Source organism: Serinus canaria, chromosome 6, assembly GCF_022539315.1.
Source record: "Serinus canaria isolate serCan28SL12 chromosome 6, serCan2020, whole genome shotgun sequence".
NCBI classification, from domain to species: domain Eukaryota; kingdom Metazoa; phylum Chordata; class Aves; order Passeriformes; family Fringillidae; genus Serinus; species Serinus canaria.
This window is the reverse complement of record NC_066320.1, coordinates 18,320,584-18,345,948: the sequence shown is the minus strand read 5'-3', so window position 1 is coordinate 18,345,948 and position 25,365 is coordinate 18,320,584. Positions and strand designations below refer to the sequence as shown.

The window sequence follows — 25,365 nt, the reverse complement described above, 5'->3', positions numbered from 1 at the left end:
TGGAGCTATTGCCTCCCCTCCGAGGGCAGAAACTCTGCTTTTGTAGTACTGCCAAGGACGAGCTTGTGGCAGGCAGTCCCGTGTGGGTAGAATGGAGCAGGCACTCAGGACAGGCTAAACTCACTGCAGCAGGCAGTACTGCCCTTTGCTGTCTTATTGAAAGGGTTGCTCAAGCCCGTGACTTCTGTTTTTCTGTCTCTTTCCAGTCACTTCTTGTGTTTTTCCTGCAAGCTTTCAGAGGTTTGCAATGCTGGTAGTCTGGCCTCCTTTGTAGAGTTAGAAATGACGTGATGGAGTTAGTTATCAATATGTGTTTTCATCTTTCAGGTTTTGACATGATTCGATTGCCTTGGGAGGACCATGGTTGCAATCGAGCTGGCATTTTCATTTTAAACACAATTTTTCAGTGGTTTATGACTCAGATTTTCAAAAACCCTTCAGCTTTTCTAATGGTATGGCTCTTAGCTGCAATACATAACATCAACAAAAAAATAGCTACTGTTTTAAATACTTCAGGCTTTAAACCACTTCCGGATAAACCAAAAGTACTGCTGACACACTTTTAGAGATGCTGCCTTTAGAGTGCCTTTGAACAATCCACTTTTTGCCTTCTCAGTGGCGGTAAGGAATACAAGGAAGGAGAGGCATCTGTCTTGGGTGCAGTGCCTGGGTTACACGTCTCTGGTTCCTACTGGGCAAACCCAAATCAGCGTGTCTGTGAGGCTGCTAATTTTAGCGGAAATTTGCGTGCGGGCAGGGGTGGAGTAGGGACTGCAAGCAATGGATCCAGATCTGGACCGTTGCTGCAGCAGAAATCTTGGTAGAATTGTTTCCAGATCCATCACTTGAGGGGATTGTGTTTTGTCCTAAAATCAAAACCTGATGTGGCTGGGCCCACAGCAGGCGTTGCTCGGGGCTCAGTGACACCTCGGTGTGCCTCTTGTGCTATTTGCCCGATACCTTCCTCTGATGTCACTCTAGTCTGTGGGGTGCATGTGGTTTGCACTCCTCCCTGCCCCCAGGGTGTGATGACTGCGTGCATGTAGCTTCTTTGCGGTGAGGTGTTTTTGTCTTAGGTAGGGAGCTTTGAGAGATGTTTGAGAAGCCACCAGATTCATGTCAAAACAGCAGCGTCTGCATGTGACTTAAGTCGTACCTTATGTAGTTAATAACTGTAGTTGTGGGGGGTTTTTTTATATATATTGAAGAAAGAGAAATGTGTTTGGAGGACTTTTTGTTGTTTGATGAGGAAAGAAGGCAAAGGACTCTGCATGATTTAATGTGAAGTAAATGTTCAAGTAAAAGCTGTTTATTGTGCTTCTAAACATTGTTTACATTTACTTCTTATCTTGGTCTACACAGTCACGCATTCTTTAATTGGTATCTCTGTTTTGTCCATGCATCTCTTGATTGGTAGCTCTGCTTTGTCCATAAGGCAAGCATGCACCTTTTCCTTAATCTAATTGGTGGATGTTGTGCCATTTTACTTAAGCTGACACCCCTATGTTTGTCAGCAACTTTTCTGCTTCTTCTTTCTTCTTGCAACAAGCTTTTTTATCCACAAAGATGACTTGTTCTTTAGTTCCAGAAGGTTAGGCTGGTTCATTTAGTATATGTCCCTTTTCTTCCTACAGTTTGACTATTCTGGCTGTGAGAATAGTCAAATAGTTGGTTTCAGTGAGAACTATAAGGCCGGTGTTTTCATCTTTGCTCTGTTCCTTGTGTTGCAGCAGCTTCTTTTCAGGAGGTAAAAGTGGCAGCCTTGACTCTTTTCTTTACTCACCCTTCTAAAGCTTAATTCTTGTGTCAGCAGCTGCTTGCTAAGCAGTGCAGGCCCTGCAGTTTGTCTCTGCCAGCAGATGGCCTTGTGCCTCGCCTAATGTGGGAACAGGGATCAGCCTGGGGCAGGATGCAGTTCGAGGAACACACACTTTTTAGCTCCTTTGCAATTCCAGCTTTAAAAATGTGAGGTTCTGGAGTTAAAGTGAATTTTTTTTTTTTTTTTTTTTTTTACTGTGATGATTTGATTTGTCTGTGTGTGTTCTGTTTCTTTTTTCCCCCTTGTAATTGTTGTCTTATGTCACATGTGCACTGGTCATAGGAAATTCTGCTCTGAGCAAAACCACCCTAGGAATAATTCACACACATGGTGACACTATTCTTGCATTTGGTGTTTCTTAGTTAGAATAATTATTTACGCCTTAACTGGCACCAAACCTTTTCTTCCCTCTCCAGAAACCTGCTTGCACCTAAAGAAGCTGATTCTGTTGATGCATTATGATATTGTGGATTGCTGAGATTGAGAAGATTAACTTAGCTGGTCTCTCCAGGTGAAGAAAAAATTTTCAAGGTGCAAAAAAACATAATTGAGGGCCCAGAGCCCTGTGCATTGTATTGGTCTCACCTCAGAATATTGAATTCGTATTTATATTCCAGAGGGAAAATAATGGGGGAGGAAGCATAAGATCTGACTTGCTTTCTACTACATTTTTCTCTGTTAAATTATTAGAGATTTTTAATTTCAATTTTTAAAGAAAATATTTGGTTTAGATTTGTTTTGGCATATTTGTAATCTTTTGCAGTTCTTTTGTACTAAGATTGGGCAATTAGATGAATTGTGTAGTATAACTTAACCAAAGTAGGTCCATCAAACTTAAATTCTCCTTTGACCTAAAAAACACATTAGAAGACCATTGTTGGTTTGTTTTTTGGTTTGTTTGTTTCAGTTTCTGTCTTTTGTTTTTTGCTTTCCTGTTTTGCCTCTCCCATCCCTCATGTATGCTCAAGAACAACCAACCTTTGTTGGTTGTTCATGCCAACTTTTGACTTTTTGTTCAAGTACTAGAGTGAGTGATCCATTACTCATGCAGTTCGATGGTATCTCCTTCATCTTTGATTCAAACCTCTTCAATGATGTGACTCATGTCACAAGCACCAGCTAGCACTACTGGGAAATGATCAGAGCAGTATCAGTCTTTAAATAATCAGCTCTTGCCCAGTACAGTTTTATGATGCTTGTATTGTTTTCCAGATCCTCTGTGAAACACTGGAACAATGACCTTGCTGCGCCCTTTGCATTCTGGTCTCTTAGACCAGAGAAGATCTCTTACCACTGTAAATCTGGCTATTTGTTGCAGTGTGGTGTGGCCAGATTCTGACAGCTGAAGGCTGCCCTTCTCCCTTTGTTCATAAACCACTGTGAACCACTACTTCCAATCCCCCGGGTTTGCAGTGCAGTGAAAGGTTCTTGGTCAGGTGATGTGGTAGTGAAGCGGTTTGTTGGCCCTAACACCCTGCTCTGTGTGTGCAGAAGCTGACATGACAGTGCAGAAGAGGGAAAGCAGGGTGTGACCAGAGAGGTTTATGGACTCCCTGTGGGGTTTTTTGTAAGGGTGCTGCCTGGTGTTCCATCAAATCACAGATCAGGGTGTTCTGGCATGCAGTGTACTCCTCCTAGAAGTAACAGTGATCTGATATACCCTCCTGTGGAGCCATAGATGCTACTGTTTATCTGAAAAACCCCACACTAGCAAGAAAACATAATGGAAACAAAAAACCAGCCCAGAACAAAACAGAGTGGAAACTGAAACTCATAGCAAGTGACTTGTGTCCTCTAGCAGTTCTCCTCTGGAGAAGGTGATAAAGGAGAACTGGCCATAAACCCCATCATTCTTAAAGAAAATTGAAACAGACACGTGTCCTTTTTCTCATAATTTAACACTGACACTACCCTGGATCCATGCTTTTGTTCAACAGACCCAGTTTGATGACGTCAATGCATTCTTCACAGCAGGGAAAAAAAAAAAAAAGCATTTTTCAAACAAACTGAGCATTTCCTTAGACTGGAAAAGCAAACTGGCTGGATGCCTGGTGGCTCCTACAGCCAATCACCATAACCTTACCATAAATGTAGATGTGTTTCTGTCTTAGGGTTGATTATTGACTTTATTTTAGACATGGGACCATCCTGTCCCAGTCCTCTGTGTGTGCACTGTACAAGGGAGTGCTGAGGTTCTAAATGCTGCATTATTTACCAAATGTTTTGCACATTACATGGACTGACATAAAATTTGACTTAGTGACTTGATAGATTTTAAATGCATCTGTTTTGCAGAGCTCTGTATCCATCCAGATCTCGCAGCAGGCAGCTTTGTTTCAGAGGCTGGCTGGTGATATTTGTCTTTTTTTTTCAAGCAAATTGGTCTTAGTTGTTTTTTGAAGATGCTATTACTAAGATTAAGCTTTATACTTTCAAAGCTTGGTGTACAGTAAATGCTAACTATCAAATGTGTAACAGATCAACTGTAAAAGTTTTGGAGATAATGTACTAGGGATGCTAAATGTTCTTCAGAGGTGAGTGAGGGAGTGTTTAAACCTTTTCCTTTCAGGTACTGCCTGGACAGGGCACCCACGATTTAAGTTGTGGGTTTCTTCCATTTGTGAGATAAACCCAAGGCTGAATCCTTGTGGTAAGGATGAAAGAGGAAAAAAAATCTATGCAGAAATGTCTGGAGTTAAAAGGTAAATGTGAATAAAAGGAGATCTTTAGTTCTGCTTTTGACCTTTAATCTGAAGATGGCCTTAACAGGTGCAGCAGATGGCTTCATTTCCCATGTTGAGTAAGTGATGCTCAAAGAACCACCCTTCCAGGAAGATTTCCTTATAATTTTAAAGAAAAGAAATTTTATTAAATGTGGTAGTGAGGCGGAAAAGCTAAAGGAAACATTTTAAAGGGTCTTAGCATGCTGTAGTTTCTGATATTGTAAGAAATATTACAGGTTTGGAATTCAGTTCCACTGTTTGCTTTGCTCTGTCATGCTTCTCTTCCTGGGGTATCATCTGACAAGTGAGACTGGCAGGCTTAGATAAAAGCAGTGTCTTGTGGCTGAGACTCCAAACGCTCTTGTTTTGGTTTCTTTTGATATCACTTAACCTTTGAAATCCTTTGGGGGTGGGGAAGACACAGCAGTGATGTGAAAAGCCTTCTCCCTCCCACTAACATCTGATGCAGCTTGGCACCCGCTGTGACATCAGAGCCAGAGCAGCATGCACTCCCTTACTCTGGCTGTTTGTCTCCTGGGCACGGCTGTGTGCTTGCCAGCAGGACTTGTGCTTCAGGTGGATGCTCAGCAGCTAGATCCTGGTAGAGAGGGGCTGTTGGGGTAGGAATAAAGCTTGGAGGCCAGGGGGTTATCACTGTTCCCTGCCTTCAGCAACTCCCCCACTTCTACCACACATTTGCACAAACAGAAGAGAGGCCTGGCTAGCTGCTGAAGCTACAGGAGTGAGTCATATTTTCTCTATTCAGCTGCACAGCCCACTGCATAGGAAGGTTTTGTGTAGCAGATGGATTGAGTATGTAGTACAGCCTCATTTATGTTTCTGTCAAAATGCAGTGGATTGTTTTCTGTTGGTGGTTCTCATCAGCAATTAAATGATGTGCTTAGATGGCTGTGCATCTCCAAGGGTGGTCATAATGAGAAGGAGTGCAGTGGTAGCTGTCTGAAGCAGTCTCTTCAATTCCCAGATAAGACATCAGTGTTATTTCTCAGCTGAATAATTTCTCAAATACTTCTTGGAGGCCAGTACTTTGAAAGAGGCATCCTTTCCACACTGCACAGTAGCTGTCTCTCCTGCTGTCAGCCAGCTCAGATGCAGGAATGGGATGAGGGATTGCAGAGGGATGGACAGCAGAACATGCATTTCTCCTTCCCTGGAATGGGCAGCAGAGTCTAGTGGCAGTGCAGGCCATGGCTCTTAGAGGCACAGCCTTCCCATATGTTTCTCCCAGCTTGGGGATCCTCCAAACCTCCCTGCCTGGAGGCAGCCAGCTGAGAGGAGAGCAGTTCCTCAGTTTCATATGAGAAATGAAGAGGAAGTCACATGCTTTTGCTATTAGTGTGGGGAAATGGTCTTACCTTCTGGAAGTAGAGGTTTTGGACTGAATTCTCATCTTTCATTTATTCACTTCAGATAGTCATGTTTTTTGTTTTGTTTTTTTTTTTTTTTTTTTTGAGATCAATGGTAATTTGGATATTGCCTTGATTGAAGCTAAGATTTCACTACCTAAGCATAAAGCATGTGTAAAGATATGTTATATCAATACCTGGGATGTGCCTCTCAGGAGGCAGGGCTGGCCACCAGCCCCTTCTCCATCAGCTCCTGAAGGGGTAGCATAGTCTGTCCTGCACTGGGCATGTGGCAGAGCCTGGAGTGTCACAGCTGGGTGCAGTGAAAGGCTGTTGGTACATGGAGCTTTTTCCTTTTCCTCACAGCTCCTGCCCCACTATTCCTGAGTGACCTGGTACAAACCCCACGTTTTTTCTTCAGGGGGTCCACCTGAAAAACAGGGTCTGACAAAGACAAGTTACTAAAGGATAATAAGTTATTAAAAGCAAGGTGATAGGGAAGGTTTAGCCCTTATGAAAACAGTAGCTTGTATTGTATGCAGAGTAAAAGAACACAGATGTTAGCCCTTTTTCCCAAGTGTGGTTGTCCCCTGTTCCTTCCAGCCCCTTTTCCTGAGAAGGCCTCACACATTTGCAGCATGATTGATGTTCAGTCTCTAATGCAATAAAATGCTATAGCAACACAGTTTTATTTAAATGCAATTCAGAAAGGGGGATGTGTTTGTGCTGAAGATCTGCTAATTGCATCATTTTCTCCTTGTATTAAACAATGTGTCCATGCTGTGTAGTGCAGAGTAATCACCGTGCAGGGAAATGAGTTATATTGTCTTGAAGAGGTCTGAGCTTTTGACCTTGTAAATGAATTCCCAGAGACAGCTAAATACAATGCAGTGAGTAACGGGCTTTAATTAGGAAGCTGGAAGAGTTGTACAGAGTTCTGGTAGCCTGATGTGGAAACTATCCAGGCATTTTCAGGATCCTTGTAGAGTGGTGTTTTGCAGCAGTGAAAGGAGTTACTATGCCTTCAAGTTTCTAGCAAGGAACTGAAAGAAAGGGAAACTCAGGAGGGACTTGCAAGACTGACAACGTGGTTGAAACTATAATTCTGAGACTTGCCTTTTTTTTAGTGATGTTACTGACTTGCAAGAAGAACAGAAATGGATCAAAAAGCAGTTGAGTTTGCAGAAATCTCCCACTGTCAGGCTAGACCTGTGTCCTGACAGTTTTCATCCCCCTTGAGACCAGTGGTACAATAATTGGTCCTGAAATGGGCTGGAATGAAGAAAAGCTTTAGAGAATTCTGAGTTTTATCATGTTTCAGGAGCACGGTTGTGTTTGCTTCAGAATTATGTATCTAAGTCTTCCTTACAGTCATAAAAGAAAAGGAACAAAATTTTGTTCTTTGGCCTGTGAGGGAGTTTGAGCATGGGAGTTAAAGCTGGCCATGTAAAACACATTTAGTGGAAGAGGAAAAGAAAACCCTCAGTTTGATTGGAAAATGCTTTTACACTTTCAGAAAACCAATGAAATTATTGAACAGATATAGCTCATTATCTGTATTATTCCATAGTTCTTATAGTTGCCTGTAAGAAAGAGGAAGAAGAAACAACCTTATATAACTAAGATGCATCTGCAAAGTAAGGACCAAAAGCCTGCCTGCTTCAGTTTTCTTGTGAAGCTTTAGCATCCTTTGGGGAGCATTTTGTAAATGGAATATTCTAGAGCATGAGGCACAGCTGTGTGCTCAGTGACCAACCCTCATCAGCTGTCACCTGGAGCACAATGCTCTGTAACAGGAGGATGTCCCAGGGCCAAGCAGCAGCCAGGATGAGTGCAGGGAGGTGTGACAGAGCAGGTTGGCACTGCACATGGGGCACAGGAGAGCACCAGTGAAGTCCTGTCCTTCCTGCAAGCTGCAGTGGGTTAGGCACCACGTTCCTGGGTGTGTTTTCATCAGCCAAAATGACCTTCAGCAAAAGTGCCATGGGGGGCATGGGGTGGGAATCCTTCTGCACAGGTCACAATGCAAAGAGCCTTCTCCTATTATAAATTCTCTATTTGTTCTATAATATTATCCCATTATGAATAATTCTCCTATTATAAACAAGATTCTGTTGGAGAAAACTCTGTTTTATCTTAGATCTGTTATGTAGGTTGTTGCAAGTCATCAAAATACATACATGCTCACACAGATTTTATCTGTGACCTTTTTCTGTAACTTATGTTATTGTTCAGATCACTGATAAAGGCATTAAAGTGTAGAGCCAGTGCTGGTCCCACAGAATTCCACCCACTCAGCATGGATTTCCCTGCACCATGTGCTCTAAGGCTTCAGAGGCAGCTCTCATGCTACTCTGTATATGTTGGATCTGCAGTTGTTTGGTTTTTTAATGTTTTAGAATGTAAAGGGGTTTAGAGGGCTTTTACAACTATGTTTATAATATTCCTCAAAAAAATTTACAAGAAGTCATTTTTATACAGCCTTATTCTCAATGTTTATTATATTTTCTCCTTTTATTTTTCTTGTTTGAATTCTGTATTGGCAGCTGTGATAGGTTGACTTAGAGTGGTGTGTTCATCAGGCATGTTTGTAATTGGCTACTTCTTGTCATTATATGCTTGAAATTTTTGTTAAACTGCCTTTCTTCCTGGGGAAAACCCCACAAGCATTTTTAAGGGCTAATGAAAGTAAGTGTTGATTTTTCTGGAGGCACTTTGGCCTATTTGTAACACCTGTGTGGATGCAGGCTATTCATGCTTGCTGCAATGTCCATGCCCAGCTTTATTGATGGGTCTTTTAACATTCTCTTGCAGTGGAGTTGAAATCAAAAAAGCCCCAAACAGATTTTACAAACTTTCGAATTGACTTCTGACTTCTTTTTTCTGATACAGAAATGCACATGTATTCAATATGACTGCATTTGCCACATTACTTTTTACTTTTGCATATAACAGCATAGGCTTTCATATAATGGCATGCCAATTCCAAAAGTAAGTTTCGTTTTTCTCCTTTTTATTAAAAGTATGTGTTCACTTTAGTCACAAAGGTGATAGAATTCCCCTTGTATATTTTGTACATTCTTTGGCTTATTGCCACTTAACTCTCATTCCTTCACTGCTATTTAGTGGTTCTTGTGAAGTTTAAAAAGAAAAAAGTTCAGCTGTGTTCTCAGCTGTTTGTAGGTTGTACTGAGTGACTCATACAGAAGACAAGGAAGTTGCAGTGTGGCCATATCTCCTTGTCCTGCCCAGCAGTGACACTTAGACTCTGAACTCTCTAAACCCAGTGCCAGGAGCAAGAAATGGAGACCAGGGCTGGCCCTTTGGGAGAGGCAGGTACCACCTTGGTGACATTTGTGGTCTGTGACTCCACAATTCGCCATCATCCAGAGCCAAAAAGTGAAACTCTGGCACTACAGCACATTATTAAATTTGTTAGTGAAAGAAATGACCTTGTTGAGTCTGGGAAGTTTTTGGAGGAAGGGCCCCTGGGCCCTCCCTGTCCCACGCACAGGCGGTGTAGGTCTGACTTCCCTAGGGGTACAGCACTTGTTTGCCCCAGCCCTGGGGTGGCAAGATGTCATTTACATTTTGACAAGCTTGGATAGCTTATTGCTGCAGAGGTTCTGATCATCTCGGGGAATCTGGCTCTTGAGAGATGTTCCAATGTAACAGTGTTGGGAAGCCTTACCTACAGCGCAATTTTGGGCAGTTATGTCAGTGGGAGCTGTGACCCAGCTGCTGAGGGGCTGCTGAAGGTTTGCACACAGTGGGTCAGAGCTCTGCCCTGGCCAGTGGCCTGGGGGCTCACCCAGGATCTCTACACAGCCTTCCTTTGACTATCTTTCTGATATATTTGTTCGTTTCCTTGTAACATTAGTGATGTCTACGCCAGTTAGATTGGGAGCCATGGGAGGAGCCTTGCACACAAAATGCAGTGCTTCTTTCTACCAAAAAAAAAAAAAAATCTTGAAGGGCATTCAAAACTAGTCAAATTTATGGAGGGAAAATATTATATATATCTGCATCTATTATGCATGAGGATATGAGTACATACTCCTCTCTCAAGAAATCCTTCTGCTTTACATAAGGAAGGAGAGAGGATATAGGAAGAAAATGACCACTGTAGGTGTCCCGTTTCTTTCCAAGTATCTGCTGTCAGGAAATCTCAGACACAGGATACTGAGCTATATGGATATCAGCATGACCCAGCAGGACTTGTGCTTATGTGCTGTTTATTTATCTAGGAAGGATGATGGGGGAGACATCATCTCATTTTTACTTTGAACATGTTCCTTTGATTTTGAATGAAGGATAATTTTGCCACATTACCATAGAGGAAGACACCTTGCTAAGAAGATGAAGGAAGCTTGTGAATTAACGTTCTTCATCAGCCTACTTAAGAGGCCAGATGGCAAACACTGTCTCCTCTAGCTCTTGAAGAGCACAGGCAAAACTATTTTCCAAATTTTGAAGGTTGAAAACTGCCATATTTGAAAATTATTAGAGCAATTTCATCTTAGTTAATAGAGAGGGACTGGTGCAGGAGCCTGACAATCACAGAGAAAGCTAATCTATGAGTCTGACAGTTTATGGTTAATCTGACACTTTGCAGATGCTTACTGTGTGACAGCTGTAATGAATCAGGTTATTAGAGTGACTTTCTGCTCCCTAAAGCTTATTTATTCCTGTCTTTCTCAAAATAGGGGGTGGGGATGTGTAAAGCCTATCAATGAGATAGAGGAGAGGGCCTGAAGCCAGACAAACCAAAACATTTAGAGATTCTGCTAGTGTTACGAAGATGAAAGGAATCCCCAAATAAAAGGGAGCCAGAGACATATTTAGCAGAGCCTCATTCCTAAGCAGCCAATTGGATGAAGGCAGGAAGGTCTCCATGCACATCTCAGGAGTTGTTTTCCCTTATAAAGTAAAGCAAAGGGATTACTTTATTCACATTCTTCTATAGACTGGGATAAGCCTACAGCTTCTGTCCTCCTTTACCAAAAAAGTATGGCATCTGCCCACTGGTGCTGGGCCTCTGAGCTGGCATTCTTGGGGCCAGCTGGAGCCCATTTCCTAGGCATGGGTGCATCTACAGCCCCTGCTGCCATGAAGTCCCAGGCACACTTTGTGTCCATATGACAATCCACAGTTAGTGAAAAGAAAGAGCTTAAGGAAGGTGTAGCTAAATTTCCACTGATACATGGAAAGATGCTGGAAGTCAATAGGAGAGTACCCAATGTGCATTGGAGCTTTGCTGGTATCTCTATTAAGAGATCAGGGGAAAAGTTACTGAGGAGAGGGGCAAAATTAGTTTTCCTCTTCTTTTTCTTTCTGTGATTGTACTCCAGACATACTCTTGTGATGCAGACTGCAAAAGGGTTTAGCACGGAAAACCTAAGAAGTTCTCAGGGGAGTTAAATAAAAACCATAGGTTTTGGCTATGGATACAAAGAACAAGGACCTTGGGAATGGACACACCAGGCAAACTGTGCTGTGCAGTTTCTGTACAAATGAGTGGGATAAGGACTGAAAGGCAGCAGAAGCTGGTGTTGGAAGTGGCCTCCAGAGGGAAAGCTAAACTACTTTCAGGAATGGTGTTTTGTTCTTTTCCTTGAAAGAACAAACAAAAAACCCAAAGCCCCACTCCATATATATAGATATATTTCAGATGAGCTCTTATTTCTCAGTCCATAGCTGCAGAGGAGGGTTTAGAGTTTTGATCCCCAGCATCTCGGCTTGATTCTCAGACTTTTTCTACACAATTCTTTTTAGGTTCTCATTCATGTCTCATGCTGAGTTCATTCTTCCCTCTCCCCTCGCCCCTCTGGCAGTGACCTAAGTTACTAAGAAGAAAGGTTTAAGCTACTAATGCCATTTTTTTCACAACAGCTTTTATGTATAGAAATATTTTTGTGATCATAACTTCAGCATGGAGCCACTAAAAAGAAAAGAAATTCTTTTATTCTGTAATGTCCCTGGAGCTGGACTGACCTAATTTCCTTGTATAGTTCACCTGTTTGCCTTCCTTCCTTCCTGCCCTGGCATTTTCCATAACGTCCCACTGCAGAGACAAGCTGCCTGCTGAGCACTGCTCTTCATTGTGCTCTGGAGCTGTGGCTGGGCAGCACCTCTGCATTTTCCCTCTGCTGCTGCTGTGTTTCCATTCACTACTGCTCAGTCAGCCTCTTCTGGTCTGCCTGTGCCTGCCTCTAACAAATATCCTCCATAGGGCAGCTCCCTCCAAAGAACTGGTGTTTACTCTGTAGCACCATATCAACCCCTGCCTGCTCTGAGTGAGACTCTGTATCTTTTTCAGGAGCACCCTGAAATCTCCGGTGCCCACGGCAGGGAAGGCGATGTGTGATCCCCACCCAAAAAACCATTCCTGAAAGCAGCCAAGGGGCTGCAGCTGCCCCCACTGCCACCAGCAGTAATTGTGGTGTGCACTAGGATAAGGTTACAGGAATCATGATGAAGCTTAACAGAGGTCCAGTCTCTGATATCTGCCATTGTGGCCATTGTCTCCTTTATGTTCACAAAGGTAGAAAACTGTTGCCTGTATTTCTAGCTGTGCCAAGGAGCAGTGTGGATGATGTGCCAGCTCTGCTGAAGGGTTGTGTACTTGGCTCTGCAGTCTCACTTGTGCTGTACCCACCACAGTACATTCACCACTAAGTTTTCTTTGGGATTGTGAACTTCTGCTCAGTAAGGCAGAAAGTTAGGATTTTTTTGAATCTTTGTCCCAGTTTAAGTATTCAAGGATGATGTTTCTGACAACCTTGGAGTGTTTTTCTTCTGGTCTAGAAGGTAATTGATGTTTGTATTGAAATCAGACATGATACTGCATTGCAGGGCTCTGCGGTGTGAAATTCCCCTTCCCCTTGACCAAGGTTCCCTGATTTGATACCATATGTTTTATATGAGGTATGCAAGTTTTCTCAGCTATGTTGTTGAGGGTTGCTTAAAAACTAAGAATTTGGTTTTGGCTGTCCTTTGAATGTAAGTTTGAGATATGCAAAAAAGGGCCTGTTTAGATCCTCAGTTTTGGGTTGCTTACCTCAATGGGTATTTTCATTTTCTTGCCCTTTCCCTTTTTCTTCCCCCCCTCTTTTTTTTTTTTTTTTTTTTTTAGCATCTCTCTCTTTTGCCCTGATGATAGAAGTGAAATAATAAATAGCTTTTGCATGGCTCACGTTCCAACACTTGCTAGCTTCTGTTTCTGACTCTCCAAAGCAGTTGCATTCCTTAGAAGTTCCTTTCCTTAAAAGTTAAATTCCTTTTGGTGTTCAATCCATAATTCTGCCTATTTACTATCTCTGCTAGTAGCTTATTCCTTAACTTTTCACATCGGAAAAACTTTCACTGTGGTTTTCTGGGAGGTTTTCTTGCATGAAAGCTACTCAGGCAGCAAGCACTCCATAAACAAAGGCACGGTGCCTCTCCCTGTTGTAACAAGACTTGCAAAGCAAGGATCTCACTTGGATTATCACATCTCTCTTGGCTTGTGTGCTTGGACAACTTTTGAATTTGTAAGGAGTTAAGAGGTGCTGTTTCTTGTCTGTTGTACAAACTTAATGACAAAACATTGTTGGCTGTGAAAGGGCTGCTTCACCAGAATTAATCTGTCCACAGAACAGTTGGCTACAGCTGTAGAAATCCAGGCCTGTGCTGAAAATAACTTGTACTGTGAGAACTGTTCCTTTGTTTGCTAAAAGTGTGTTCAGTGAAAAAGATAGCTGGGGTTATAAAATTCTACAGCTTTATTATGAACAATTTGGGATGTGAGTTTCTGACAGCCCAGATTTGTGGGCATCAGTGGAGCAGCTCTAGGGCAAATTTGGCCTGCAGAGCCTAGAGCTGGAAAATAAACTTTCACAGAAACAGAATGGATTCTAACCCATTACAGACCAGAGAGGATCATAACAATCTTTTAAATGAACATTTTCACAACCTTCAAGGACTTCTCTGTGAATCTTGTACAACAGTTGGTACTTTTTTTACTACCCTAAAGGCTGTGGGCAATATTTTTTATACAAGCAAAACTATAAACTTTTAAAGAGACTTTGTAGAAAAATGGAGCAGCTGTGTAGCTGGCCAAAAATATTTATTCATTGTTTTTATCAAAATCTTCAATGACATCAAGGTGCTTGTTTAAAAAGACTTTCCCTGTTATAAATGACTGCTCTTCCAATTTCTCATTCTGCTTCTTGGATGCTACTGTGGAGTCCTGGACCTCTCGTGTTTGAACACATGATCCTCCTGCCAGAGGGTATCTACTGTGGGCACACTCTCTCTGTATTTTAGCAACTCTCCTGAAGTTTTAAAGTGTTTATCTTACACAGCTGAAAGTCTCCTCCTGTTTCATGAGCTCTACACTGGAATGCAGTGGAAGAGACCCAGGGCCTGTGGCCACCCAGATTAGAGTTTTTTGTATTAAGGTCCCTATATGGTTTTGTTAGAGACTTCAGCTCTGTCTCTGTCTGTCTCTGCTCCTTGTTTGGGAGGCTAGTGGGAGGAGAAGAGCTGAAGGGGCTATATAACCTCTGGGGTTTCAGATACAGAGTGTACCACCCTGGAGCAGCCATCCTCAGCCAAGCGCTGTCAGGGTAAGTGGCACGGAACCAATGGCATGATTTACAGGTTGCTGGAGGATTTCAATTAAATAATGCCAAGTGGAAGCTGTTCTGGAGGATGTCCTGCTGTGCTGTAATTTGCTTAAAAGACTTATTAGAATTGAGTTGAAAAAGGCTTGTAGTATCTATACTGAGTTGTCTTTATTTTATATTCTGAAAGGAAAATTCTACCCTAACAATTTTACTGCTTCTACCAGCACTTCAGCAAGCTTATAAAGAAATGGTTTGTGTCATGCCACTGCTGGAATTGCAGATGTACTCTGGTTTAAATAAACCTGTGTGACATTGGGGTGTTAGTTTGGGACAGAGTTCCTGATGGGGTGTGTAGTAGTGTTCCTTAGCAGATTTGCTTCAGTGCTTTGAATCAGGTGTGAGTTGAAAGAATGTTTAGTGGAATGTGACTGCAGGAAGAGCTGGAAGTATGCAAATCAGCAGTGTCTAATGGGATAAAGTGAGGATGCATGTGTATTCATCCTTGTCTCTGTGTATATGAAACTACTGTTCTGTAAAATGCCAAACATTCATTAACAAACAGGCTGCACACAGCACTTGTGGAGCTGGAGTTCTCTTTATCATTTATTGGGGAGATTGGGGAGGTGATTGATTATATTTGCATGTAAAACAGGGAGAAGAAAGAGGCTAAAGACTGTACTGTTCACTTGGATGAAAAATTTCCTTTCTTCCACAGCACTCAGTGACATTTGCTGCTCTAAGATCTTGCTGCTGCCTGCCATGGCAGTCCTGAGCTGTAACTCATTGGTTGGTAGCAGAGCCCTCTGTCTGATTTTTTCAGCTTTTTGTGCTTTATTACTAAATATGGTTTTCATTTAGAGTCCACTAAGCTCAGAAATGTAGCCTCTCCTGCCTCCTTCTTCCCCTCCCCCAAGTGATTTTTGGCATTGCATTAGCTGCATTGGTTTGAACAACCCCCCTGACCTCAAAGGCTGTTCCAAAAACAGACAGCTGAAAAGCGTATTTCCTAATTAGGAAATGGTTTGTCCAAACCAGTCTGTTCATTCATGTTAGATAACAGTTGTACTCCATTCAGTAAATATTTTAATAGAAAGAGCCTAAGGAGTGTAATAAATGAAAAAATTGCAACTTAATTTCCTTCCACAGTTATAATGATAAAATACCTGGAATGCAAAGTTAGGATTTCCCTACCCTTGTCTTCTCCTGGGAGCTCTGCCCACGCAGCCTGCAGGAGCAGGGCTGCAGCCATGTCTCGTGGCTGCCTGGCTGGGGAGAGACAGAGGATCTCAAATGAAGCATTTGGGAGAACTGTCTGTGCTTGTTCCATCCATTGTAGAGGCCAAACAGATTGTGGCCTCCCTTGCTCTTGCTGACCCCATTCTCATTTCTGCCTGCACTTCCAGTATTCCTGCAGCAGAAGGTTTTGGAGACTGCATGTGGAGCCAGCTGGTCCATGGATGACAGCTGTCTCCCTTAGCTGTTAACACACTGCAATTTGTTGAACTCTGCATGGAAGCCCAGGCTTGGAGTGGGCCAAGTGATTCCCTACCACACTATAAATTGTGAGCAAATAGTTCTTCTTGAGTCCTGGTATTCGGTGCTTGTTTCTATAATTGACTTTAATACAAAGCCTTCAAAGCATTTTTATTACCCATATTATCTTCCTGTTGCCAGAGGAAGAAAACAGTTTCTTTTTACTGAGCCAAGGAGCCAGCATAAATTGTTCTGTCACTCTACAAATGTAGTTTATTAGCTGCTTTGAAATGATGATAGACGTTATGGCCTCTTTTTAAAACACATGCTGTCTCTGACTTAATTTTAAAGGTGGGTTTAGTTTTCTGACTGATTAGGGGAGAACTGGAAACGACTTGCTTCTTTTCCTTTTCCCCTTTTTTATTTGGAAAATTTCTACCTTTTTAAAAGGTTAAATGTAAACTTAATTGGCCATCTTCACCAGTGGATTAATATCTGCATCAGGAAAACACCCTTGCTACATGCCTAGCATTTAATATAGTTGGTTTTTGGGAAGCCCAAGACTAGAATGGGAAGGTGAAGTATTCTTACCTTTTAACAGCTATCCACACATGTCAGGATTTTGTCAGGGTGACAGAAAAGCAGGAGAAGTTGTGCTGAATTCAATGCAAATGAATCTTTGTTTTTGCAGCTGTTGGTCCAGTGTTCTCTTTTATCTCCCTCCCTCAGCCGTGGATTTCTGAGACCAAATTTAGATAAACATTTGCTGCTCCCTGATCTCTCTGTCCATGCTGCAGGGCTGGAAGTCTCCTCTGGAATTCCCTGGATAATCTCCAGTGCACACAGGCAGTGTTGATACCTCCTATGCTTTCAGAAGGAATCCCATTCCCTCCCACAGCTCCGCAGTCCTTGTGATTCCCAGCTGGGGCCATTCCCCTCCTTGCAGGTTCTGGCAGCCAGGGTGGCTCTGCTACCTGAGTGTGATTTTGGTTTTGATTTAGTTCTTCCCTGCTGTTTTCACAGAGCTGTTTTCTGTCTGGAAGGCCACAGGCACTGCTGTAGAAGATGTGTGAGGAAGAGGACAGCACTGCCCTTGTTTGTGACAACGGGTCGGGGCTCTGTAAAGCCGGCTTTGCTGGAGACGATGCTCCACGAGCAGTTTTCCCGTCCATTGTGGGTCGTCCCAGGCACCAGGTGATGAACGACTTTGGTTGCTCCTTACTGGGCTTGTGGAAGGCTTTGCTGCCCTGTCCCCAGCTCTTCAGCCAGTGCCATCTGTGTTTGGGCTAGTCCAGCCCGGGGTCATCTGTGTAACACAGTATTTCCAGCAGCACACCCTCCTGAATCAAGGGAGGTCTCTTGCCTCGTAAAGGAATCCTTTTAAAACTTTTCACTCCCTTCTATGCCATCTTTTCCCTTCCCCTTAATTTTGAATCACCCAGAGAACCTGGTGAGTAAAACTAGGTTAAAGAAACCCAACCCAAAATCCAAATAAGCCCAACACAGGAAGATCTGGAAATTCTGACTGCTCTTAAAGCTGATAATATGTAATGTGTGGAAAGGAGGAAGGAATGTGTGGAATGTTCCTAAAGGAGGAAGCAGAAGTTTTCAGTTAGCTTTCTCCTAACCATTCTGACTTTATTCATTAAGCTGTACCAGAAATGGGTACCAGTCTAGGGTTGTTACCTTAGCTTCAAGGTTTACATTTCAGTATATGATGCATTCCACTGTATTTTAATAGTCTGCAGAATACATTCATTTTCTGAGCTGTTAATTATAGAGAGTTTATGAGACAGATCACCATCAGCATGAATTAGAGCAGCTTGTCTAGGTCACAACAAACTAATCCAAGTAATTAACAGATCCACCTAATTGCTTCTATGTCATCCAAGGCCCTGGTGGAAAGAGGCAAGCTCTTGGCAAGATGAAGATTTTATATACCCAGGAAATGCATTTTAAGATCTCCAGGATTGGAGAAATACCTGCCTTTCAATATAGAAACTAGGACTGGAGGGCTAATTGATGCCTCTGGGAATTACCATAATTTGAAAAGTGCATTCAACTGCCGTCATCTGTAGCCAGTGTAAATTATAATAATTGCTCAAAACCAAGCCATATAGTTACAGTGGAAATAAATACAATTTCTACAACCTTCTTTCCTGATCATTTCAGATGGATCATCCCATTAAAAATTGCAAAACTGGGATGCCTGTTTTTAAGTGATGGATTTAGAGATGCCAAGGTTTGGAATCTCTAATGACTAAATTCTGATAGGAGTATTATGAACTTAAAGGATCCTACTATATTCTATTTTTCTTTCATTATTTCTGACTTTAACATAGAGTCTAGTGTATATCCAGAGTAGTTTCCAGCTTCTGGTCCTTTAATAATTTCTACAGGATCCATGAAAATATCTGTAAAGAAGTCCACACAGTAGATTTAAATTGTCCATCCCTAATCACAGTATCACAGTGTTCAAACAGAGGATTAAAAAATGTTGAAACTGAAGCTTTGGGAAATGTAAAGTGTGTATCACTCGATCTTGACCCTTAGATGGCACAATATCACTTTCTGCTTTTACTCCACTTTATTATCATGTAGCAGACTGCTCATCCCTAAATAATAACAAACATAAAACAACTCAGTTTTCCCACTTTATCTTAATGCATTTAATATTGTACTTGTTCTGTTTACTTAACTGTAGTGGAAATATGAACTCCAGAGATTTAATAACGAAACATTTAATATTGGCAATTTAAGAGCAACACGTAATACTCCATTTGTTATATTAGTAAACTATGTTGTAACTAGTATAACTGGCAACTGGATTTGTTTCACAGCTAATGTTCTGTCTACTTTATGACACTTTTCTCTGAGAGACTAACATATTTTGTATTATTTTATAGGGTGTGATGGTTGGTATGGGTCAAAAAGACAGCTATGTGGGTGATGAGGCTCAAAGCAAGAGAGGAATCCTGACCCTGAAATACCCCATAGAGCACGGCATCATTACAAACTGGGACGACATGGAGAAGGTAGTTCAGCTTTGAGAAGTCAGTGTGTACTACTGGTAAACAGAACTATGTGAACCAAATATTTGAAAAATATCCACTAAATTTTAGATGAAAGTGTCAAGCTACCCAGCATGGTTCAAGGAGAAGCTTGTTAACAGCCAAGGTTAATGAGCATCTAAAGCCTGAGTAGGAGTACATCAAAATTGTAATTAGGAGTTCTTTTACTACAGCCTGATCTTTGCTAGTTGTTGAAAGGGGGCAGGGGAAGAGAGCAGGGAAGGAAGAAAGAAAGAGGAATAGATCAATTTGCTAGTAAAAAAAGGAATTTAAGAAGGTATCTGTTTCTGCAAAAATGCAAAGCATGTACGTGATTCTGATGAGAAGGGCAGTGTTTATACACATACCTTTCAATGCTTGGAAGATTAGCAATATTGCAGTGCAATACACCCATTTCAGAGCCAGTGTTTGACTGAAAGGCTTCCAGAACCATGTTTATAGTCATAGTCTGTACAGATAATATAATTTCTAATTCTAAAATGGTATCTCCATTTCATGTTGTTCTGTGAAAATAGGGATATTTGGAACAGTCTGGACATCCCAACACACTGTAAGTGTGTGGAGTCACCCAGCACTTAATGACTCTCAGTATTGTAGAATTTGCTTGAAAGCAAAATCTTTTAGATGTCAAACATATCAACCAGTCCCTAATGACCACCGGCTTGAAAACAAGCTTAGGAAAGACTTCTTGGCCTTCAGACTGAAATCTCAGGTTGTTTTACTTCTTATCAGTGTATTAACCTCCTCACTGCCTCGTTTGGCCTCAGATTTTTACACCTTGTAGGAACAAATTGTGTGGAGGTGATAAACACAAGTTGACTTTCAACATCAAAAACCATTTATCTTCATTTCTTTAATTGAATTTTTGGGCTGGCCTGTACAAACCAAAAGAGGAAACTGTCAAGAGACCTGTTATCTATTGAACTCTGTGTATGTTCTCTGAGTTGTTTGGAACAGTTTCCCTTTCAGTCATAATTGAAATAGCATTGCTGGAACCAAGCGTGTCCTGTTCTGTCTTTTCTGTTGTAAGAGTACTGTATTAATTTTCCTTGTGTGTCCCTAAAGTCAGTCATATATTTCTGGTGGTAAAGCCTGAGGATGGTGCTTTTCTTTCTAGAGTTGTTCTGGAGGCCTCTGTGGAGGCAGTAAGAACAGCTGCATGAGAAACATCACCAGCCTCTATCTAGAGCTGTAAGCAGAGTGCTGGAGCTCAGTACCCATCTGGAAGGGTGCTGAGCTGCTGACTAATGGTGTTTCTTTCCCTTGGCTTCTCTCACTATCCTCAGATCTGGCATCATTCTTTCTACAATGAGCTCCGGGTTGCACCTGAGGAGCACCCGACTCTGCTGACTGAAGCACCCCTGAATCCCAAAGCCAACCGTGAGAAAATGACACAGGTGAGCTCCCACTAAAGCTCTGGAATAGTCCAACCTTTTCATTCAACAGGATGTGAATGTCCTCCTTCCAGTTAGTCATGCTGTCCAGCAGTCTGTCTCTCTGTTATGGAAGATGGAAGGCACATAGTAACCACCTGTCATATTTATATAATATTACATATAGTCCAGAAAATCACTGTATCCACGTGGAATGTGAGCTCTCCAGTCTGTCCAAACTTTGTCATCCTAATCTGTTTCTATGCCCAGGCCTATTACAAAATTATCTTTAATACATGCCTGTGACTATATTAATATGATAAAGATATAGGCCAAATACAGGGAGATACCTTACAGGACAAATATTTTTGGATTTAGATCTTGTATTTTCCTTTCTTGCTTTTACCAAGCATAGAGAAATACGAAAATCTTGCATTCTACCTATTTTTAAGTAAATTGCTTCAACTAAGCCAAACCCTCCAGAGTTAAGACGATTATTTTAATTGCATTTCAGATTATGTTCGAGACGTTCAACGTGCCAGCCATGTATGTAGCTATTCAAGCCGTTCTGTCCCTCTATGCCTCTGGGCGCACCACAGGTAAGCCTCGGGGGAACGTGGCACAGGTGCTTGCAATGTTCCGTGGGGACGATGGCGATGAACCGCGTGTGACTGTCCCACAGGGATCGTGCTGGACTCTGGGGATGGTGTCACCCACAACGTGCCGATCTACGAGGGCTACGCCCTGCCACACGCCATCATGCGCCTGGACCTGGCGGGCCGGGACCTGACAGACTACCTCATGAAAATCCTGACGGAGCGCGGGTACTCCTTCGTCACCACTGGTAAGGACAGGGGCCGACACGGAGCCTTCTTCATGGGAGTGTTTCTGCTGGCCTCAGAGGCACCATCAGCGGCTCTGCAGTGAATAGGCATGGGAAGGTCTCCAACATGAAAGTCCCTCGAAAGACTAGCAGAGGATTTGTTTAAAATACGGGGAGGGTGTTGGAGGGTGAAAGGGAACAACCAGTCAACACGTTTGGGTCCTTCCTGAATGCCATTTTAAAGACTGAATCCTCTTTACAGCGGAGCGTGAAATTGTCCGTGACATCAAGGAAAAGCTCTGTTACGTGGCCCTGGACTTTGAAAATGAGATGGCCACTGCTGCATCTTCCTCGTCTCTGGAAAAAAGCTACGAGCTTCCTGATGGTCAGGTGATCACCATTGGAAATGAACGCTTTCGGTGCCCAGAGACCCTCTTCCAGCCATCTTTCATTGGTAGGTTCAGTGACTGTTCTGCCTTGGTAAACTGCACAGAAACACCAAGTCCCTATTTCCTTTCCCTTGCGCCCCATTACTAACTCACCCAGACCTACACACGAGTGTGTAGGTCTGGGTGAGTAATAATGGGTCAATTATTAAACAATCTTTTAGAACAGGTCTATTAATGTGGTGGGAAGAACTTCACATTAAACAATTAGTCAAAATGCTTTCCCAAAATAAACCCACAATGTTTATTCCTGCCTTCCGGCATTGGGCCTGTGCCATTTTGTATGTTCGAATGTGCTTGCCAGGAGTGGGAAGAGGTGGGAGGGGCATTCAGGCAGCAAGACCTACTTTTATTTTTCCAAAAGACTGCTCCAAATCCTGAATCCACGGTTCGCCGCCTTTTCAGAGCAAAGCCAAGATGATGCCATGGTAATCAACATCCATGAAGGCAGATTTGCAACTAGGTCACACAGAAATCCAGCGTCAGTTCTGCCAATAGGCAGAATTTCAACTCAGAGATAAAGCAGTTGCATACCTAGAGGTATTAGGACATATTTTGACTGTTCTGTCTATGAGTTGACTTAATTTGAAAAGGAAAAAAAAAAAAAAGAAAAAACTCGAATTATTCCAAGACCATATAAGGAATTCTTAGGACAATTGAGATTGCCTGCAGAAGCCTAGTGGAAACTTTGCCATTCCACATCCCCAACTTTCTTTTTAAGGAGGACTTGCTGTGTGTAATGGGGAGAGGAAGGTTGTAACCCAAGGAATTCTTAAGCAAATAATTTAGGCAACTGCAAAATGACTTTCCAGATTTTCAAAGCTCTGAGACTGACATCTTCCAAAGAGTCACTAAACATCATATCAGTTCTGCATTAGCAATTTTAAGTCTCCGTATGGAGCAGCTTCCTCAGTGTTCTTCTGTACCTCCCCCAGGCATGGAGTCTGCTGGCATTCATGAAACCACTTACAACAGTATCATGAAATGTGACATAGACATCAGAAAGGATCTTTATGCCAACAACGTGCTCTCTGGAGGCACCACAATGTACCCGGGTATTGCAGACAGGATGCAGAAGGAAATAACTGCTCTGGCTCCTAGCACCATGAAGATCAAGGTATGTATGGTGCAACCATTTGCAGATTATATGAGCTGGAATTTACTAAGTACTCAGAGATCTAGTGAAACGTGCAACACTTTACAAAGTAAGTGCTTTTAGCACATTCTGAATCACATCTGGATTATCTAGCAAATAATCACCAACTGGTAACTTTGGAGCTAGAAAAAGAGAGCTTTCTCTCATTTCCTTGTTCAAGTTGATTTCAGTCAAATGTCCTAATGTGGCCAAAGAACAGCATGAACCCAGAAGCATAAATTTTCCTTCTGGGGCTGTATGTGAACTTCTTCAGCCCTTCTAGTGCACAGGAGAGAGGAAATGCTGGTTTTGTCTTTGGCTTCCAAGTTTGAAAGACCCTGACAAACTAACCTTTTTCTGCTGCTTCAAGTCTTCTGTTCTTTGCTTTACAAACATTTTATCAGCTATACCAAAAGTAGTGCTCCATAGGTCATTGATTTTTTTCAAGCCCACCTGGACTGTCATTATGTTTCCAGTGCAATTATCTCCCCTTTTCTCATATATACTCAGGAGTACATGAGTGCACCAGGGATAGGGGTCACTGAGGAGGCTGAGTCAGGCAGGGAATTTGAGGGTATAGATTTATATAACAAATTCTAAACTTTCCTGCTTGCAGCAATGGATAGCACCAGCACATAGGTGCAGTGTTTTTGTTAATATCACATATCACTGCTTTAGTATTTTTGTATAAAAATGTATTTTATTCATAGTAGACAGCTGTACTTCATTTTTTATTTCTTAAACAGATCATTGCTCCTCCTGAACGCAAGTACTCGGTCTGGATTGGAGGCTCCATCCTTGCTTCCCTCTCTACTTTCCAGCAGATGTGGATCAGCAAACAGGAATATGATGAAGCTGGCCCATCCATTGTTCACCGCAAATGCTTTTAAATTGCCTTTTCTTTGTATCTCCTTAGTGTGAATGTATTCAGGGAAGTACATTCTTATAATTTCATTCCATAAATCCTTCATCGTAATTAATCTAATTAATTGGATACTGTGTATTTCTTAAAATAAATTTTAAATATGCTATGAAATTGCTGCTCCTATTTAAAACAAACAAAAGGCATGCCATGAGTGTGTGGAGATGCCATTACAGCTGGCTTGAAGCTCCATCTTGTGACGTGAATTTATTATTACACTCCACTGGGCTTGAAAGAAATGGTGGTACCTTTAGCTCGATGATACCAATGCCAGAAGATGCTCATCTGTCAGGCTGCATGTTCTCAAAGTTTAGCCTCAGAAAACATTTTTATCTGCAGACAGAACCAGCCATGGTTCTTACAAAGTTCTAGGCAGTACCAAAGGAGCACAGCATCTGTTCAATATCAGGAATATCATGTTCAATATCATGGGCACGCTGCTTTGCATCTGCTCTATCCAGGAATATTATCTATCCACATCACTTACTTCACAGCTGTCATGCTGGAAAAGCTAATTTCTTACAATTCATGGCCCAGGGGTGTATATGTACCACAACAATCCTGTGTTTTCTTTAAAGAAATAAAACCTGTTCCTTTGGGAGCATATCTAGACACTAAGAGTAGGTCAAACGTATGACTTTTCATTGTATGCCCTCAGGATGAGTGCAGCCTATTATTTTTATTTTGTGATTTCTAGCAAGATCTAAAGGGTAATTAAGCTGGCTTAATATACTTTCTTTTCAGAACTCTTTTTAAAGGGGGGGAGTAATGTGTTCAAAGCAGCTAAAATAATTTTGACTATTTTCTTTTTCTGTGATTTTTCTGATTCCATTTATAATCTTAAACACATCAGCTAGAAGTATATGCTTAGAAGCTGAAGCCAGTAATACTGTCTTAGAAGTATATATATATATATGAATAAAAAGAATTCACTGAGACAGACCTGGAAAAGGTCACTTCTACTGAACTTGCTGCAATCTGTGTGCATTAGAATTCAGGATAAAGGATGCTATTTATTTTTGTTAACCTATTTTCCTCTCTGAGCTCAACAGTTTTCCTCAGTTGCCTGTTACTTGTTACCTTTCAAACTGTAAGCTCTTTGCAACAGCACCTGTTATTTACCATGTCTTCATAACCCCAGGGTTTCAGATCTTGTCCAGCTTCTGACTGTTAGCACATGTTGCAAACCTCTTTGTACTAACCTATTATTTAAAGTATAGGTCATCTAGGTTCTTGGAACAGTTACTAAATAAACTCTTATAAAAATAAATAACTTTGTATGGCTCTTTCTTCTAACTCTGTCCAGATCTTTTTATCTAACTGTAGATAGATTGAGGAAATCCTTTGCAGGATAAGAAGTGTCTTTCAATTTTAAGTCTCTAATGGCAGGTTGCTGGGGAAGACACATTTCTCCAAGGGACTCTGATGCATCACTGCTATTCCAAAATGGTGAGGATCAGCTCTCAGGTAAAGGATTTGGATATTTCTAAATATCTTCTGCTTAATTGCTGAAACTTGAGCTATAGAAGTTGGATAGGAGAAAAAGACGGAAAAAAAATCCCCTCAACTGATTGATTTGCCTTTACTACCTATAAAAAGCCAAC

At 41.8% G+C, this 25,365-nt stretch overlaps 1 protein-coding gene across 2 annotated transcripts in view; it reads left to right on the top strand.

Moving 5' to 3' along the window:
* The window catches only part of ACTA2 (actin alpha 2, smooth muscle), a 29,571-nt gene extending 4,537 nt beyond the window's left edge, over positions 1–25,034 (top strand). The window contains exons 1-9 of one of the 2 annotated variants that reach the window (XM_009087314.4): positions 14,386–14,518; positions 17,015–17,185; positions 18,898–19,026; positions 20,349–20,459; positions 20,950–21,034; positions 21,118–21,279; positions 21,521–21,712; positions 22,640–22,821; positions 23,586–25,034. In XM_009087314.4, the coding sequence (XP_009085562.1) occupies positions 17,057–17,185; positions 18,898–19,026; positions 20,349–20,459; positions 20,950–21,034; positions 21,118–21,279; positions 21,521–21,712; positions 22,640–22,821; positions 23,586–23,729 (1,134 nt within the window). In that variant the 5' untranslated portion in view covers positions 14,386–14,518; positions 17,015–17,056 and the 3' untranslated portion in view covers positions 23,730–25,034. Of the gene's footprint in view, positions 1–14,385; positions 14,519–17,014; positions 17,186–18,897; positions 19,027–20,348; positions 20,460–20,949; positions 21,035–21,117; positions 21,280–21,520; positions 21,713–22,639; positions 22,822–23,585 lie in introns of those variants that run through there. The other variant, XM_030241474.2, reaches the window with a different exon arrangement.
* Positions 25,035–25,365: the final 331 nt, after the last annotated feature.